Below are 18,540 nucleotides of genomic sequence, written 5' to 3'. Positions count from 1 at the left end.
GTCACTGGAGAGTTTGCTGCTAAACTGATAGTATTCAAATCAATCCAAGAACAGAAATATAGGACAAATAAGAATAAAAAATTTCATCTATTTTATCTCCTATTACCCTGATTATAAGCAATTATTTTGATTAGTATGAATGACCACCTTAGCAACTTCCACATACTGTACTGATGGAAACAGATTGATCAGAAATCATGAAATATTGGGTCATGTTCAAGTTAACCAGCCATGATAGAATTCCCATCCTTCCTCCCCAGAATCTAGACTCTGGAAACTGGGATGACAAAGGTAAGGATCATGGCTGTCATGGCTTTGTTAGCTTGACCATGACACAATGTTTTGAGACTTTATCTAGCTGATGTTCTGCTTAGATTTGACAGACAATGGCTGGTATCCTGTTGAGCAGTTAGGGATGTGTAACCTAAAGTTACGCATGCTTGACTGTTTTGTGTTCATGATCCTTACATAGTCCCTAGGTTAGGGCATACATACAGACTGTGAAAGTCTCCTAATCACCACTTACTAGGCAGCAACTGCTGCAATCAACAGGGATCTGTTGCCCTGTCACTCGTAAAACAGTTGGCTGATGGTGCCACCTCCCCTCACATGAGTTATCTATGGTGTCAGGGGGAATTGCAACAGGGACCCTCCTTCTGTCTGTCATACCAGAGATTGCTTACGGGGTGGGATGGGACTATCATTGCTTCGCAAACAACAGGGAAACAGACCTCCATTGATTGCAACTGCTGCTGCCTGGGAATGGGGTGGGGTCATGATAGGAGTCACTAGATAGCACAGCAACTATAACAGGATTTTGGATGCTGACTTTCCCAAAAGAATAACACCCCATATACAGTTCAGATTAAGATAAAATTTCCAAGAGATAGCCATGTGAATCTGGAAAATCAGTATGCAAAGGAATCTTGTAGCACTTTTGCGTCTATAAGAAAGAAGTTGGTAGCCTGAGCTTTCATTGACTTGAGCCTATTTCCTCAGATACATGTTTGGAATGGAGAATCCAGAGATAGACCTATATAAACCATTTGAATGTGAGAATGTTAATTGACATTCAAAAACCTGTGGATAGGAAGATGAGACAGCAAGCTCAGATTTGACTATGGTCATTGGGGGGAAAAGGAGGAGGGAGGATGTTGCCTAAAGCCAAGGAGAGTAGATGACCATATGAATAAGTATTGGAATGTAGTGTGGAAAACGGGGAGAGGGATGTGATAAGCTGGTCAAACGTGTCCTCATGTAGATGGAGGTTAGATTGTGTTGAAATGTGTGTAGTGTGCAAGGAAACCATTATCTCTGTTCAACCCATTGCTAGTTAAGATTTTTAAGAAAGCATTTGAAGAACTATCTTTTTTGAGGACTAAAAATAACAGCTCTCTGAATGGTATTTCATAATACCTCATATGGTTGTCTGAAAAGGGGGAAAAACATAATTCAGTGGAACAAATATGCTGAAAGAATCTAATAACACTGGCATTTTCTGTTTGTTAAATGACTGTAGTTCTTCACAGTATTAAATTATACCGAAAACTGTTACAAAACTGTTTCACAGTAGCATTTGACACAATGGAAAACACACAAAATTTTCCACAAAGGAAATGGCAAATGTTGGATTTCCAAACAAGGTTTTGCTTAGGTATAGGGTGGCATTGCAAAAGAGCAATCAAATTTTCAAAAAAATGGCAGTTACCCTTCTACCTTGATTACAGCAATCACTACTAGATTTCAGTTGTTAACAACATTAAATGAATAACATAAATCATCAAAATTAGCATAATTATTGTTTTAAAAAGCAAAATGTAAACCCTAGAAGGTGGAATGGCTCAGCAGGATTTGGTTATTCTATCAACTCCATTAAATGCTAACATGAAAATGTTGCAAAGTTAAACCATATGCTACAAAATGGAACATGCAGCTCCTTGCCTTCTAACTTTAGAGTATGTGGCCCAGATCCAGATTGAGACCAGTGCAGATGGGGAATAGTTTAAACCTTCTTTCGCTTCTGTTTTTATTTAATAATTCACACATGCATGTAAATACAAAAACAAGGGGAAACATCTGTTGGAACCATTTTTAAACCTCTCTCTGTGTTAATTTTTAAATAAGAAACAGGTAAGGGAAAGCTTAGGTCAGAAACTGGTGTATAGCTACGCAGTCAGCATGCTGACAGTTCCACAAATTGAATTTAAATGATTAATTGGATTTTTTTAGTCTCTTTTTTTCTTCTTTTACCTTTTATGTTATGATATCTTTCGTAGAATACATGATAGTAAGGCTGACTGTATCACACCAGTTTTCCTTAACAATTCATACAAAGTGAAATCAAAGGCTTTCATGGTCAGCATCTTTTATCTTGATACAGTAAGAACGAGTTAGTCCTCCCTATGCATGGATCCTTTATCCACAAATTCAACCATCCATGATTTGGGAATATATATACAATGGTTTTGTCATTTTAATTAAGAAACACCATTTTACTATGCCACAGTATATAATGGGACTTATATACAGATTTTGGTATCCACAGGGAATCCTGAAACCAAACCCCAATGGATACCAAGGCCCCACTGTAATTTGTAGCAATTTCTTTCTTTCTGAAATGACACTTTCCAAGGGCAAGGAGATGCTCTAGGTCTAGTGCTTGTGAACTCCTTTGTGTTTAGTTTGGGCTTTCAAAGATTTTACAGGAATTTGAAGATGTCCTTCTATTTTGACACCACCACATCCCAAAATTTAAAATGATGGAGTACCAGTCTATCAGCCCTCACCCAGGCATTTGAGAAGCATGTTGCTGTAGCAATTCAGCTTGCCATTCCTGACTTCTATTGTTACCACTTTCTCCTTTTCCTGGATGAAAGTAGATGAGACAGAAAGAGAAATTGGAGTTGGTCACTTGCTCCTTTGCCTTAGACTGAATAGGCACAAGGTTGATGCAAAGATGAGCTAATGTGAGCAGAAAAGACCCATTTTGTTATTTCACCATGGAGACTAACACTTTACCTCTTCCAATCAGATGTCAAGGAAAGATCCTCAGGAGAGCAAGAAGAGCATCCAGGGTTTATGGAATGAGGTATCAAAGGGAAAGAGGACAAAAACAGAGCTATGGCAGATGGTGCATCCCTGGAGCAGATTGTGGTGCTTAGAGCAGCATGAAAAATGTGCAGAATGCCGGTGGGGGAGGGGAGAACAAAATGGGAGAGCACAGGATCAAGCTGCAAAATTTGGGATCAAGGAGAAAGTAGAAACATTTGCCAGCATGTTACAATGTAATTATGCTGAGAAGTTCCTGCTCTATGTTACACAGTAAACTTCAAGGGAGAGGTCTCAGCCAACCACAGAAAAAGCTTGCCTTCTAGAACTTGGTTCCCTTTGTTGAAAAACTGCCTTATCTTTGACAAGATATACAACGACTGACAGCAGTTGTAAATGTTTGTTAGGAAGTATTAATTGATCATCATGTGAGTTGCACAGTTCTCATTCTAAGTGTAGAAATATTACTGTGCATGAATAATAGATAATGGCTAGTACATACCAATATATTCACATTAATGTAATTAAGCCTATTTACACATGACTTAGGGAGTTTTACTGTGGATGACACTGCAATCCAGGAGCATAACAAATGTTTCTACTTTCTCCTTGATAAGATTTATTGGCATTCCTTAAATTCAGTTCTTTACTTTATCAAAGAATCCATACACAAACCAGCCACAGTGGGCCCTTCACATTTGTTAGGGTTAGGGGTGCAGGACCCCTGTGAAAGTAGAAAAACTGAAAATAAAAAAAATACTATTTTTTTATTTGAGAGAACACTTCTCTAGGCAACTCTAGGTCCTCCAGCACAACTCTATGGTCAACATCTACCAGATGTTGATGACAGAATTGCACTGGAGGACCTACAAATGCCTAGAGAAGTGCTCTCTCTAGGAATCTCTAGGTCCTCCAGGATGACATCAGGTGGAGGTTGACACATAGTCACACTGGAGGACCTAAAGATTTCTAGAGATAACATATTAATCAAATTTGTGAATAACCAAATCCACAAAAGTCAAAGCTGCAAATATGGAGGGCCAACTGTACTGCTTATGAGGCATCAGCAGTGGGCCTTCTATTTCTGATACATCTAGCAATGCCATTGTTTGGGTATGCTAAAACAGAAGGCAGGATGATAGCTGCTGGGACCAAGTTACCAGAAAAAAGATCCCAATTACTGCAGAATGTTATCTCAGAGTGGAAAAGTGGTGTATTGCCTTCTAAATTTGCTATCTGACAAACACTTAGACATATAAGATATTTACAAGCATTAACAAGAGCAAATGTTAATCATGTTACTGTACCATACTTACCATTCCACTGATGCAGCGCCCACAGATAGTTGTCTTGAATTCACCATGCAGTTCCTTCACAGCACTTGTTGTATAAAAACCCTCAGCCAACAGAATGATTCCATACAAGAAAAAGAATGATGCAATTCCGTAGATCACATACTGCATTAGTTTTATTCTGAGAAGGAAATCAAAGGAAATCAAACTTTGCCATGTTAATAAACAGTCCCTTTCCTATTGATAGAGGTGGATGCAAGAGGTAAGCATTCTAATGGTGAAATAGATACAAGGATAGGAAACAGATATGAGGGCAATATATTCAAAAGACATAGTTTTATCAATGAACCAACAGGCCTTGGACTATGATCTTGTTTTGGTTGTATACTTTAGGTTTTTTTAAATCCTGTTTTGCATTGCATTTGTGGGTGTGAAAATTCTAATATGGCTTGACTGGCCTAATGTGAACATTACACACTTTCCAGGAAATAATGCTATTGGGATGTTTGCTGGAGACAGGGTGCCTTATTTAGACTAGGCAAAATCGCTCCTCTCTAATGAGTTGTGTAGGCAGGGATCAATGTCATAATTGGGCTGAACAACAGGATTTGTGCACCTTTACATGGAGCTCTGAACTGTCATATATATTTTCTACTGAACAGGATAGCCTCAGACTATGGAGTGCCCTCTGTGCTTCACCAAATGGTGATACTTTCTCCTCTAGGATATCCCAACTTCTCCCTCATTTTCAAAAGTTAAAATGTCTGGTACTATAGAAGAGCTTTAAGCTATGGAATGCTGGTTTGTGGGGTTTTTAAAATCATCTTTTTGCCTTTGGCCCTGCCCAACACTGGAATGTATGCTTCAAAAACTACTTTGAAATTGAACTGTTTGGTTGGCAGGGGGGACCCCCCCCCACTTGTTCTACAGTATCCTAGGCTTCAACAAATGCTAGCATTTGCTCTTTCACATCAAAATAGTGTAAACTGATCATTGGGAGATTTACATGTAACAGAGATATATCTCCATAGCTATACTTCCTAATACTAAACTCCAAAACTCACATTGTTAGCAATGCTATTTCCATGTTGTTGAAGAACAAAGGAATGAGAGCTGGATGTGCTGCAACAGGCCCATGCAGAGACCTCCAGGAGTCCTTGCAGGCTCTCTGTAGATGCATCCATTTACACTCACAACACAGTTTCATCTATGTCATCTAAGGCTGATGGGACTCATAGCCTAACTACATCTGGAGGATCACAGTTGCCCATTTTATTTTATGGGGCTCAGTTCCCACCACAAATCTCACATCATCCTCAAAACAACCCTTTAAAATGGGTTACATCTGATGGAGTGGGCTGCAACTCATAACAGCTTATAACATGCCAGTTTTTGAGGTGCCAGGAGTTTTGTTTGTTTGTTTCCTTTAAAATGTGTTTCATTTACTTTTTCCACACAAAATCTTATTGTTCTAAGTCAAGTCTCAATGTGCCAAATATATTTATTTGTACCTTTTAGAAGGATATAAACATGTCGGGGTGGAAAACTTCAGTTTTAGACATTACAGTTTAAGAAGGCTGTTGGAAAGAATATGGAACATTCTGAACACAAATTGCATGAGAAAAATTGCTGAAGGAATGGTTTAGGCTGGAAAAATAGAACAGGATGATTGAAAAAAGTCAGTGGTCCTTCTGTTTCAAGGAAGGGCAGGACTGTCTAGATCCAGCTGCAAATCCCAATAAAAGTAGACCTACTGACTCAACTGGTGAATGGTACATTGTATAAAATCCATTGATTAAATGGACTTTAGTTGGGAATAGCAATTAGATTCAAAGACAGAAGAACAAGTTTAAGGTTATATAATATTTATTAACTTCCAGTCATTTAGGGATGCAGAAATTTAATGACTGTGCCAACTGCAAGTGGTTAATGATAAATATTTATTATTTTATCTTTAGATTCAGCCGTATATCTTCCTGCATAATTCTCCAGGATATTTTTAGTGGCCTGCAATCTCTAGGCAACAGATACTTTTTGCCTTCAGTTGCTATGGAGCTGAATAAGTATACTTTCTTTTGATTTATTGCAAGTCTTGGTTTTCTTTTTTCTGTCAAATTAGATAAGACATTTCAAGGGACAGTATATGTTGAATCCCTAATAGATGCAGACCCTTGAAAGAGATGTACAAAGGATATACCCAACCCTCTCCATCAATGCCACTAATCGCTTCCCAGAAATTTCTAAACTCATTTTGGTTGAGATGGGTTCACCTTCAGTTTTGTTTTATTTTATTTACCAAACTATGCCTGCCTCCTTATGTGTAGAATTTCTTTTCTTCTGGATACTCCTTAGCTTTGGAGCATGGTGATTTGGTTCACCGCAACTGTGGTACAAAATAAGAGAACTGGTTTCATACTCACACTTCAGATAACAAAGCATGGTCAGTGACGTTTGTGGAGAAACTCTGTTCAAGGATAGATATGGTCCCAGCGAGAGCCACATGACCGCAGCCGCAGAACAAAGCCACCCCAGAGAAGCAGAGAATCGTCGCCACAAGGGAAGCATATGGAACTCCTCCCAGGCACTTAATGCAACATTCAAAGCAACCTAAGCAGAAAAGAAAGGAAGGGCTGTGAATGAAAGGCAACATTATTTAAAGAGACGAGCAAATTACAAGGACAACATTGCTTGATTTAAAGATGGGAAAACTAGTAAAAGGGAAGATCCTCAAGATAAAACAGCAAAAAGGATGTGTTCAAAGCACAGTTCCCAAGCTTTTCCTTTACATGGACTACTACATTATCATCAAAAGCATTTGTAGACTACGTAAGTGAGCAATTGCAAACATTTTCAGCAGAGCCGATGGCTAACTGTCAAACAGGAGTATTAAAACTACAGCTATTTCTTGTAATTCATGATGCTTACTCACAAATATATTACACTCATCACAGTAAATTTAGCTTCAGTAGGCCTACCATTGTGGAGGAAGACAGCATTTGCCATGCAGGCCAGGACCCAGCTGCTCTGGCTTTATCACTAAGTATTTCAGTGATGCTGATTTTAGCTGGCATTTAATACCTGATCTCTTTAAGCAACCAAAGTGACCACTGTGACCTTTTCCCTCCTTGCTTGCTCTCTGTAACTGGCTCATCCATTTCACTTTCCCCTGTAGATCAGAGCATCATTGGCTGATGCACACAGTCCCCATGGACCATTTGCAGCATTCTCTTGGATCATCAGTATTCCATGCACCACAGTGTGGAAACCATTAGTTTACAGGTAAGAGATTGCAGTTCCTAGTCTAGCCGTTGTCTCTTAGACTTCATATCTGTTATCTTAAATCACAAGAGTGAGGAGTATCCTGCTTGTACAAATCTGGCCAGTTCCCCAACCCAGGGGTGTCACTAGGAGGGTGTAGGGAGTCTAGACCGCACCAGGTGACACCCTAAAAGGGGTGTGTGTGACACCACTGCTCCCTAAAATCTACTTTTTGGCAGAGATGAGCTGTAGCATTTGCCTATGTCCCTTTAAAACACAGAAGAGATGGAATGAGTGGGGATGGCTCATTTTTTTTTAAAAAAAAAAACATTAAAATTTTTATTTTTTAATTATTTTAATATTTTCTTTAAAAGCATCACATTAAATTTTCACTGTAACACATGGAACTATGTACATGTAAAGATGTTCAGGTTGTGTGTATGATACTGCAAATTAAAGGTACATTTTTAATGTTGTTTACGTGACAACTATTACCATTACATTCAGTGATACATGGGAATTATGATTTATGAGCAACATTAGTACAAAAAAGATTACTAAGGATTCTATACAGTGTGATATGGGAGGAAGTCAATGGGTGTGTGTCAAACCATGAGTTACCACACTTGGTGACACCAGGCTTGGTGATGCCACTAGTGATGCCCCAACTCACAAGATCTCTACTCCTACTTTCAAAAGCTGCTCCTAAAGATTGTGGAAACCTCCAGAACAGAAGAGAATGCAAAAGACTGTAGCAGACAGGAGGCAACCTGTAATAATTTTATACGGACAAGCAGGAGAGCTCTCTGCAAAGGCTAAATAAATAAAATAAAAATCCATGCAGCAAGAGATTCAGAGATGAAACAAGCTGATAGTTTGCCTCCCCCATGAGATAGTTAATTAATGTTAAGAGAGATGATAAAAATAAAACCTTCTAAATCCACTCAGTACGCCATACTGTTCTTTTTTGAGACATTTTTGCATGCAATAACCAAGTAGGAGAGCAAGGGAAAAAAAACTCTGTTAGAATCTAATCAGAACCATGAAATTGCTAAGTGGCCTTAGGCAAGATATCCTTGGCCATCTGCCTTTGGAAATCCCAGGTCCCATTCAGCTACCTGGGGGAAATTATGCCAGGGCACATAATAATTATTCATATAATGCATGTGGTGAATTTTTAACACTGAAAAAGTGCCACGTAAACACACACACAATTCTCTTCGAGAATAATGTCTATTAGTTGCGTTGGGAAAAGAACCAATCCAATATCCTCTCAATGTAGTGTAAATATCTGCATATGGCGATGCCCTGTGCCAGCACCTCCATGCAGGATAGCAACATTGTGTAACATATCAATGCTAGATGCCATTGTGCAATGCACAATCTACTACCAGAATGCATTAACATTGCTGTATGCACAACTCAGCTTCTGCTACTGTCAGCAAGATAACATCCATTGTGCTACAGTGAATTCACCCTGTATGTGTATGGAGATGATAAAGCTGGGGGGGGGGGGTAATGACAGGAGAAGGAAGGGAATGCTGTGCTCCTGGCCTTATTGCATGTTCGCACAAATCTGTCAATGAAGAAGAGTTGTCCTTTCACTTCAGTATTAATGGGTTATCCCATTACAGGTATTTAAAAAATGGAGGTAAATGACAGGACAATTCCTCTTCATTCACGGGATAATCACAGGATAATCATGATGTCGTCTGATAATCTTTCCAGAATCGCACAATAAGGACAGGAGCATCGTGCTTCACCCCCATCCTTCTCCTGTCATTACCCATCTGATAATCTCCTATGTCACTAACAGAATGCCAGTTAATGTGTCCAATCATTAAAAATTTCTCTTACAGCTTACAGAGTCTTTCTCCTATGCAAAGAACATTCTATGCTCGGAACGAACTACTAGTACTTGTGCCAAGCCACTTTAACAAACATCCCAAAGGATGATTATTTAAAAGTCAGCACTGAAGGGTTTTACATTCAGTTCTACAAAGCAAATCTACTCCAACAAAGAGGATGCCTTCAAGCCTTCAAAGCAACTTAATGCAGAGAAATAGTACAGAGCTCCAAATGAAACAAGGAAGGTTGCGGGAAAGCAGTGAATAAGGAAATTAGCTCCAGACTGCTGACATACAAAGATAATTTAAAATGGAAAAATCTTATAGTGTGAACATTATGGGTTTGGCAATCTTGCAAGCTGCCTTGTGGAATTATAAAGAAAATATCCAAAATGTTTTTTTAATGGACTATCATTTCATTACAACACACTGCTGTCCTTCTGAACTTCTTTGCATATGTTGTTGTTCTGTTAGTCCAGATTTTTTTGCATGTACACTATGAGGGATAGTTCAATCTTTTCACAATCTAAAAAGTCTTTTCTAAATGATGTCAGTAGTGTGGCTTGGTAGAAACCACTTCAATTTCAGTCTTCACTGTGTGCCACAATGTCATACAAGCAGCATAATTCTGGCATAAAAACAATTTCCATTTTTTTTCCTTATGTGCTTTCTGAAAAAGTACAAACTGTGCCACGTGCCCTGCTATGAGCAGTTTGCTTAACAACAAGGGGTGGCTAAATCTTAAAGGAGCTGGATTTGGACTTGAGTGTAAACTTTCAGGCTCCCTTCCTCCTTCTACCCTACCTCTCCAAATGCCCACAGTGGTTCATTTGTTCAACAGAAGATGCCTGGTATTGCTTCAAACCCCAGATTACCTACCCACTTAACTTCTCAAGACAACTCTTAATCAAAGTATGCACAAGTTAATGCATTATTCTGAGTATATAAATGCTGTACTATTCATAACTTGGATTAGACTACTCAGGCATGCAATTATAAATCCTTTTAAAAATATTGTAGCTGTTTTTTAACCATTTTTGGGTGCTGTATTAAAAATGTTGTATCACACACACAGTATTTCTTTCACAAATTCAATATTTGAATCAATTCTGTTGTTATTCAGCTTTGATTAAGTGTGGACTGGACACTGATGTTCCAGTGTAATTTTGAAAAGATATTTGTGTTTCAAATCAGCAAACTGAACTGTTTCAAATACCTACTGGAAGACTTCAATGTCTTTTTTACTCTTGGCAGAATCATTTAATTCAGTAACATGTTAGAACATAGAAACATCAAAGCAAGCAGTGGAAAAAACAAGTGATGGAGCAAATCTGAGGTCATTTAGGGATTTAAAAGGCCAAGTTCCTCAATTTTGCAGACCATTTTAATGAAACCTGATAGTTCATGATAACTCTTCCTTCAGTTACAAGATAAGCTTTGCAACCCCTTGAGTTCTTCTCCAGTCACCCACCAGGTTGCCTCCAACTTCCCTTTGGGAGTACTGGAAAAATTACAGTTCCCCCTACTTTTGGCTTGCCTAGGGTTGCCATAACCCGGCGGCCCCCGTGCCATTCACGGTTTCGGGGGGCCCCTCCCGGTCACGGTCCAGTTTGAGCCCCCACCCATGCCTTGTTTCCGGTTTGGGGGGTCCGCTCCGGCCATTGCTGCTGCCGCTAATGAGGCCGGCCACGGCGCCAACCCACCTCCTCCTGCTCTTCCTGGAGTGGTGGGACTGTGGGCAGCGCCAACCCACCTCCTCCTCCAGCTCCGCCTTCCTCCTCCTCCTCAGCAGCAGTCACGCCACCACCGCCGCCACCACGCCTCCTGCGCCAAGGCCAGGGCTTTCCTGCCCGCGCGCGCAGGGGGCTCTCAAGCAGGAGCTCGTCCCCTGCTTTGGCCAGCCAGCCAATGGCCAGCTGGCCAAAGGGGACGGGCTCCTCGGCGCGCGCTGCCCAGGCCTCAGCAAGGGCCAGCGGCAGCGCGCGCCTGCCCCACTTGCCTTCGCGCGCGCGCCTTGCTTCTCACCCCGCGCGCGCGCCTGCCCAGTTTTTGTTGACGCGCGCGCGCCAGCCCGCCAACTAATAAACAGGAGAGGAGGAGAGGAGGAGGGGAGCAGAAGGAGAGGGGAGCAGGAGGTGGGAGGAGGAGGAAGGAGCCAGAGGAAGGTTCTTTGAGGGCAGAATAGGGCAGAGGAGGGAGGAGGAGGAGGAGAGGAGGAGGAGGAGGAGGAAAGCTGAGTCAGTGGTTGCCTTGCTTTTTTTTTTTGGTTTTAAATTGTTTTTAAAATATGAAATACTTATTTTATTTTATTAATTTTCTATTATTCTGTGTTTTATTTTTGATTTTTATTATTTCTTGGTTTTATTTATTGATTTTTTTATTTCTTGGCTTTTATTTTATTTAATTTTATTGTTTTTATTTTATTATTATTTTTATTTCTTGGTTTTATTTTATTAATTTTTTTATTTCTTGGTTTTATTTTATTAATTTTTATTATTTCGTGTTTTTTATTTTATTAATTTTCATTATTGCTTTTTTCCTCATTATTTTTATTTTTAAATATATACACCCCCATCTTGATTTTTATTTTTTTGTCTAGGAATAATGCCAAAATGCCCTCCATTTTGATCATGCCTCAGAAACATGCATTTATATTAACATTTTTTAAAAATCATCAATTTTTTTTGCGTGTCCTCCATTTTTATAAAAATCGTGTCCTACATTTGAAGATGTTGTCCTACATTTATCCTACATTTGTCCCTGTTTGGAGGTCCTGGCTTATGGCAACCCTAGGCTTGCCATGATAACAAAAGAGTTAGGTGTGGGGAAAAGAGACCTTCCTTGCTCTGGTGGAACATTGTACCCAATGTAAAGGGAGCCAAGAGATGGGCTGGACTAGTGGGAGATGGAATGGGGAATGCACTTTAGAACTGTGTGGGGAAGGTACTAGCAATTTAGAGGCCATGGAGAGAAGCTCATTTAATAACTGCCTCAAACTGTTATTTCCTTATTGAATAAGAATATTGGCTTATTCCAAATCATTATGAGGAGAAAGCTAGAGGTGGGAAGGGTTACTCATCACTCAATGTCAAGAAAGAAAACTGCACTGACAAAATTGCACACACACACACACACACACACTGCTTCACTATACTCCAGGCCTTTCACCCTGCATTTAATATTAACTCGGAAAGTGTATATACCCCTTTACCTTTTATCTAGCTTTTGCCACCCACCAACAACTAACACATTGGACTAGGTGACACACCTGTCCACCACGAAAATAAGTTCTCACTTGTACCTTTAACACCACACATTCTTGAGTTCACATATACATATTAATAAGATGGTTATAAGGAAAATCCAAGTAAGATGCATCCCGTTCATAACAAAAGATTTAGAGACTGTATCTGTATGTGAAGGGTCCCCCCTGCATGCCCTACAGCCATTCCCCATTAAATCCAGATACATTTATGTTTCTAAGTTTTAACTCACTCTCTTTTTGACTTGTGATAGAGTACTCTATAAAGTGATCTTCTTTGCTTTTAAAAAATGTGGTTATCTATTAGTTTAATTCTAATGCATAATGTCCAGAACACTGCCAAGGCACACAGCCACAAAGTAGAGACCACCTTACACAAAACAATTCCCTCCAGTCCCGTCAGCACAGCAGTGATGTTCCCAGTGGGATGCTTAGGCACAGCTTTGCTCACCCCATCAAGCCAGCCTCATCTCCATTCTGATGTACTTTGGCCAGTGGATCCATCACTTCCAGCTTGTCAGTTCTCAACAGGATTCCAGCTGGAAACCTGAAAATATTACTACACTGATGCAGAAACAACTAAATCACAGCAGGCTGAAAAGCCGAAGAAAACATTAACATACATGCTACTAGCTGAGGCAGCAACTACTTAGGCTGCCTATAACATGGCCCCCACTCTCCATTTTTTGAAAAAAGAAAATGCTTTTCCAGAAAGCAAAAGTACAAACAGAATAAATGGCTTCCTTCATAAGACTGTGGTGGAAAATCTTTAAAACAGAAGTTGAAAACACTCAGGCCATGCCCAATGCTATGCTAGCATGCCAGAGTGAAATAGTTTAAATATAACATTGTGCTATACAGATACACACATCAGTGCAACTGGCATTCAATGGCCATTTTGTCTAAAGCATCACTAGAACCTTTTGTGCAGCTCAGCAGAATAAACACAATTTTTTTGTCCTCAGGCTTCTGAACAGCAGTTACCATGGAAGCAGGTTAATAATGGCTCAATGATTTGCCCGGAGCTGATGATGAACCTGGCTACAGATTTAGCATACTCACAAAAGGAGGGCAGCTAAAAACAAGGACTGAGATTATTTTCCGGGGGGTGGGGGGTGGGGGTGGGGGACAGCTATAAAATGCAAGTGTGTGAACATACACACTTATTTTAAGGGAACACAAAGGGAAGACAAAAACAAGAAGTCTTCAGAAAAATACAATGTACATCATTTTCCCTATCCTGGTCTCCCACCCATCACTTTTCAGGATCTACACAAACTATATTTTGCTTACTCATTCCTAGAACCACCCAGGCCAATGTCCTGACACTGGCCATGCTGGCTAGGGATGATGGAGGAATGCAGTCCAATATTCAGAATGCACCAGGATATAAATTAAAGAAACAAACAAATTAAGGGAGGTTGGTGTACATGACACTGGCAAAACCTCAGACTACCTGTGCAATTCACACACCAAAGTAATGGGAACTGAACCCATGTCCAATGACCAGTGGCCTACATCAATCCTGTACCACCAATATAAGATGACCAGTACTGTGAAGAGCAGCCCATGCTGATGTATATGTGATTTCTATCATTGTGCTAAACATGAGAGAATGGATGCTTCCACAAACCTACACAACAGTTACTAATATGCACAAGAGCCTAAATCCAATTACTAGTCCTTTCTAGAACAGAGTAATTGAATCCATGGGATTTACTAAGTGTTGACTTACTGTTCAGCAATTGATTAAACTGGTCTGCTCTAGTTTGAACTAATGAATTGCTTTAGGTTAATTATTTCTGGATTTGAATAAATTCTAAAAAATACTTTGGCTATTCCTTCTAAATTGTCCAAGTACCTGATTAGAAAACAAATCAGGTACAGATTTGTCTTCCCAACTCTCTCAATGCAGTTACATAAAAGGACCCATTCATACAATCATTTTGGCTGACTGGCATACCAAAAAGATTTCTAAACAGGCAAGGCTGCTGTTAACAGCCTCTGGGAATCCTTATATTATGCTCTTGGCAGGTTCTAAAGACATAATAGCATTCTCCTTGCAAAGGTATTACCACACTGAAATGACCATATAAATAAGGTATTTTAAACCAGTTATATTTCTAAATAAACTTGTTTAGAACTAGCCTGCACAGTAACTGCAATTAACATTATATTAAAAATACCAAAATTAGAACAAACCTTTCAAAACCAAAACCAAATCCATAATTTATTGCTGTTGTTGAGTTCCTTCAAGTCATTTCCAACTTATGGTGACCTTGACTCTACCATGGGGTTTTCTGAGGCTAAGAGTGTGTGATGTACCCAAGGGTTTCCATGGTTGTGCGGGGATTCAAAACCTGGTCTCCAGAGTCATAGCCCAATGCTCAAACTACTATGCCACCTACAGCAGGATTAAGTACATGCTACAGCAGTGATTTTTCAACATTTGATGCTCCAGATGTTTTAAACTTTAACTCCCATATTCCATGAGCATGGTAGTTGGGGCTTCTGAGAGCTAGAGTTCAAAGCATCTGGAAAATCAAAAGTTGAAAAATCACCTTGTTATTACTTGCTATCAAGTCAGCTTTATTGACTCAATCCATTATTACTATGGTCTTCCCCTTTTCCTATTCCCTTCCACTTTACCGAGCACTGTCATCTTTTCCAACGAGTAACATCCTTTCATGATTATGTCTGAAGTATGATAGCCTCAGATTCATCATTTTGGCTTGCCTCTGGTCCTTTAATATGTCTTTCTTCCAGTACCACATTTCAAATTAGCTGATTTTCTTCCTGTAAACATTTTTCACTGTCCAATTTTCACAACCATACAGAGAAATAATAAATTCTATGATATGGATGATTCTGACTCTGGTACTATCCTAGTATCATAGAATCGTACAGTTGGAAGAGACCGCAAGGGCCATCCAGTCCAACCCCCTGCCATGCAGGAAATCTAAATCAAAGCATCCCTGACAGATGGCCATCCAGCCTCTGCTTAAAGACCTTCAGGGAAGGAGACTCCACTACACTCTGAGGGAGTTGGTTCCACTGTCAAACAGCCCTTACTGTCGGGAAGTTCCTCCTAATGTTGAGGTGGAATCTCTTTTCCTGGAGCTTGCATCCATTGTTCTGGGTCCTGTTCTCTGGAGCAGCAAAAAACAAGCTTGTTCCCTCCTCTATATGACATCCCTTCAAATATTTAAACAGGGCTATCATATTACCTCTTAACCTTCTCTTCTCCAAGCTAAACAGCCCCAGCTCCCTAAGTCGTTCCTCATAGGGCATGATTTCCAGACCCATCACTATTTTAGTCGCCCTCCTTTGGACACACTCCAGTATCTCAATGTCCTTTTTGAATTGTGGTGCCCAGAACTGGACACATGTATCATAAGACATATCAAGACCAGCAGGAATCCATAGCCAATTATACTGTACAGAAGCTGTATAATTTATCTATTAGTGTTAAACTGCTAGTAAATATTCAAATGTTGTGATATCGCCTATTCTATGGTCTAAAGCTCCACGTAAGGAAGCCATTTCCTGTCAGTCCCAATGCATGTTCTTCAACATTTCCATATTGACAGTACAATTGCTTCAGGAGCCAATCATTTAGGGTCTGCCTAGTCAGTGGTGTCACGAGCGCAGTGGTGTCACTGGTGTCACCGGTGCAGGGGGGCCTGAAGTGGGGGGACAGTGGCCAAAAGTGCGCACTTGGCCAACTCCTTCACTGCAGTTGCAGAAGTCTCCTTGTGAAGCCTTCATCACCACAACAAAGCCAAGAGGGGTGCAGTGGGAGGAGGGCTCCACTGGGTGTCACCACTCTTCTGGGGCAACTCCATGCAGGCCACACACCCCCATCCCCTTATGATACCACTGTGTCCAGATTATATTTGCTATACTCATCATGTATCCTCTGCATCAGATGAGACACAGCACCATGCATTCTTTAAGGCACACCTGCCCCTTGCCAGGTATAAAATGTAATTTCTTAACAAGAAGACCCTAAATTAACTGTTAGGAATATCTGTGCAAATGCTATTCTCTTAAGAATGCTTCTGGTAGAAGCTGCCTGCAATCAGCTGCCAATCTCACCACCACAGAAATTCAAGGTGAGATGTTCTAACATTTATATGCATCCTTCTGCTCAACCGCTTGCAAATTATAGCTGGAATCCTATCCCACCTGTTACATTATATAACTTTACATATATCTACATTAAATAACTGTATGTATATGTTTACATAGCAGAAGCGTAAGAACCCCCTTTAGTGAACTGGGAAGACATATAATGGAACATCAGAAAGGGTGCCCAATACAAATTGATGTGCGTTGCATACTTTGCTAGCTCTGCTACACAGTAATGTAACAGTAACCCTCTACTGGAAACAGATGTACACTACTGTACAATTCTAATTCCCACAGACACAAGTCCACTTAAGAAGATGGAAGGTTCCAACAGGATTCCAGCAGATGCCTTCAATAAATTTACTAACTCAGTGCTCCAATTCTGTATTTAAGCATTAAGTTCTATTGCTTTTTCTATTCCCAAGAACTGATGTATGTTTGAGGCAGTAACCATTCAAAGGACTCTTTCAGAAGCAATAGTAAATCACACAGTGAATGGATGTCCCCAACAATGTAGACATACTGCTCTGGGCAGGTACTCATTAGCAATATTATCCAGGGATCACTAATGTTTTGAGATATATTTTGGAGAAAGTTTGCCAGAAATAATAACAAAAATGAACAGGGTGTGCCTGTGTATATATGAGGACTGTTTCTTGTACCTAAATTAGGATGATGTATGGTACACTGAGCAACTTCAAGATGACTCGGAATTCATGTTGTAAAGGCAACGTAGACATGGTTTTTCACCACATGCCCAAAGCCAATTAAACTGTGAGATTTTGCACAGAAAAACAGATGCTTCTAACCATAGTGGACAATACAAAAAAAGTGAGGAAGCATAAATTCAATTAGGCATTCAAGGCATGAATCTTTAGCATGTATGTACAATGCTAGTGCAAAAGAATAAAAGCCCTTAAAATCACTCTCATTCTGTCTTGGTAAGAGTAACAGAAACCTCACAGTAACAGAAACGTTTGTTTACAGACTCTCAAGTAATCATATTGGGACCCTTCCAACCTAAAGACGTACAGCTACAAACACTGAGCTATACACTTTACCATTTAATTCAATCAGATAAATTAACTCTGCTGCAAAATGGTTCTTAATTAATAGGCTGGCATTTAAAAAATTGCTTGTTTCAGGTCAGTAAGAGCTTCAATGTGAGCTTCAACAAGAGAGAGGGAGCGGGATGCAGGCTTGAACCATGACCTCTAAAATGGGAGAAGCTCATGCCACGTTTGACATCGACATGCATCTAAGTCTTTAAGAAGTCTGTGTCACCAGAAATGTTCCACCTACTGTGCTAACACATATGAGCCAACAAGAGTAGACCTTCTGATCTCTCATTTCTTTTGAGATGAAGGTCATACAATGTCATCCATCTAGGAGAGATCAGATGAATAAGCCTTTCTGTAGCTTTTCTAGAAAATGTTAGCCTGCTTTATAATACTAGATCCTGTCACATAACAAGGGGAAATTTTCTGCTCACTTATCTTCAAAAGAATATTATTTTCCAGCATATTACTTCACAAGGTGTAATACTGAAGGGTGTGTATGTATTGTGTTTGGTTTTCTTAAAAGTGACTTAACATTCAATTAGCACTGGCCCTGTAATTTCAGAGTTCATCCCTATTATTTGACAGTCTACATTATTATTATTATTATTATTATTATTATTATTATTATTATTATTATTATT

At 39.8% G+C, this 18,540-nt stretch overlaps 1 protein-coding gene across 8 annotated transcripts in view; it reads right to left on the bottom strand.

Annotated features, from left to right (window-relative positions):
* GPM6B (glycoprotein M6B) overlaps nt 1-18,540 on the bottom strand; it is a 148,562-nt gene that overhangs the window by 13,203 nt on the left and 116,819 nt on the right. For all 8 annotated transcript variants that reach the window (XM_042460834.1, XM_042460838.1, XM_042460839.1 and 5 more), the window contains 2 exons: nt 6,761-6,947; nt 4,365-4,521 (listed from right to left, as the gene is read on the bottom strand). In XM_042460834.1, coding sequence (XP_042316768.1) covers nt 4,365-4,521; nt 6,761-6,947 — 344 coding nt within the window. The remainder of the gene's footprint in view (nt 1-4,364; nt 4,522-6,760; nt 6,948-18,540) is intronic.

This window comes from Sceloporus undulatus, chromosome 3, assembly GCF_019175285.1.
Source record: "Sceloporus undulatus isolate JIND9_A2432 ecotype Alabama chromosome 3, SceUnd_v1.1, whole genome shotgun sequence".
Classification (NCBI taxonomy): domain Eukaryota; kingdom Metazoa; phylum Chordata; class Lepidosauria; order Squamata; family Phrynosomatidae; genus Sceloporus; species Sceloporus undulatus.
The sequence above is the reverse complement of the archived record's forward strand: the minus strand, read 5'-3'. Positions and strand labels throughout refer to the sequence as shown.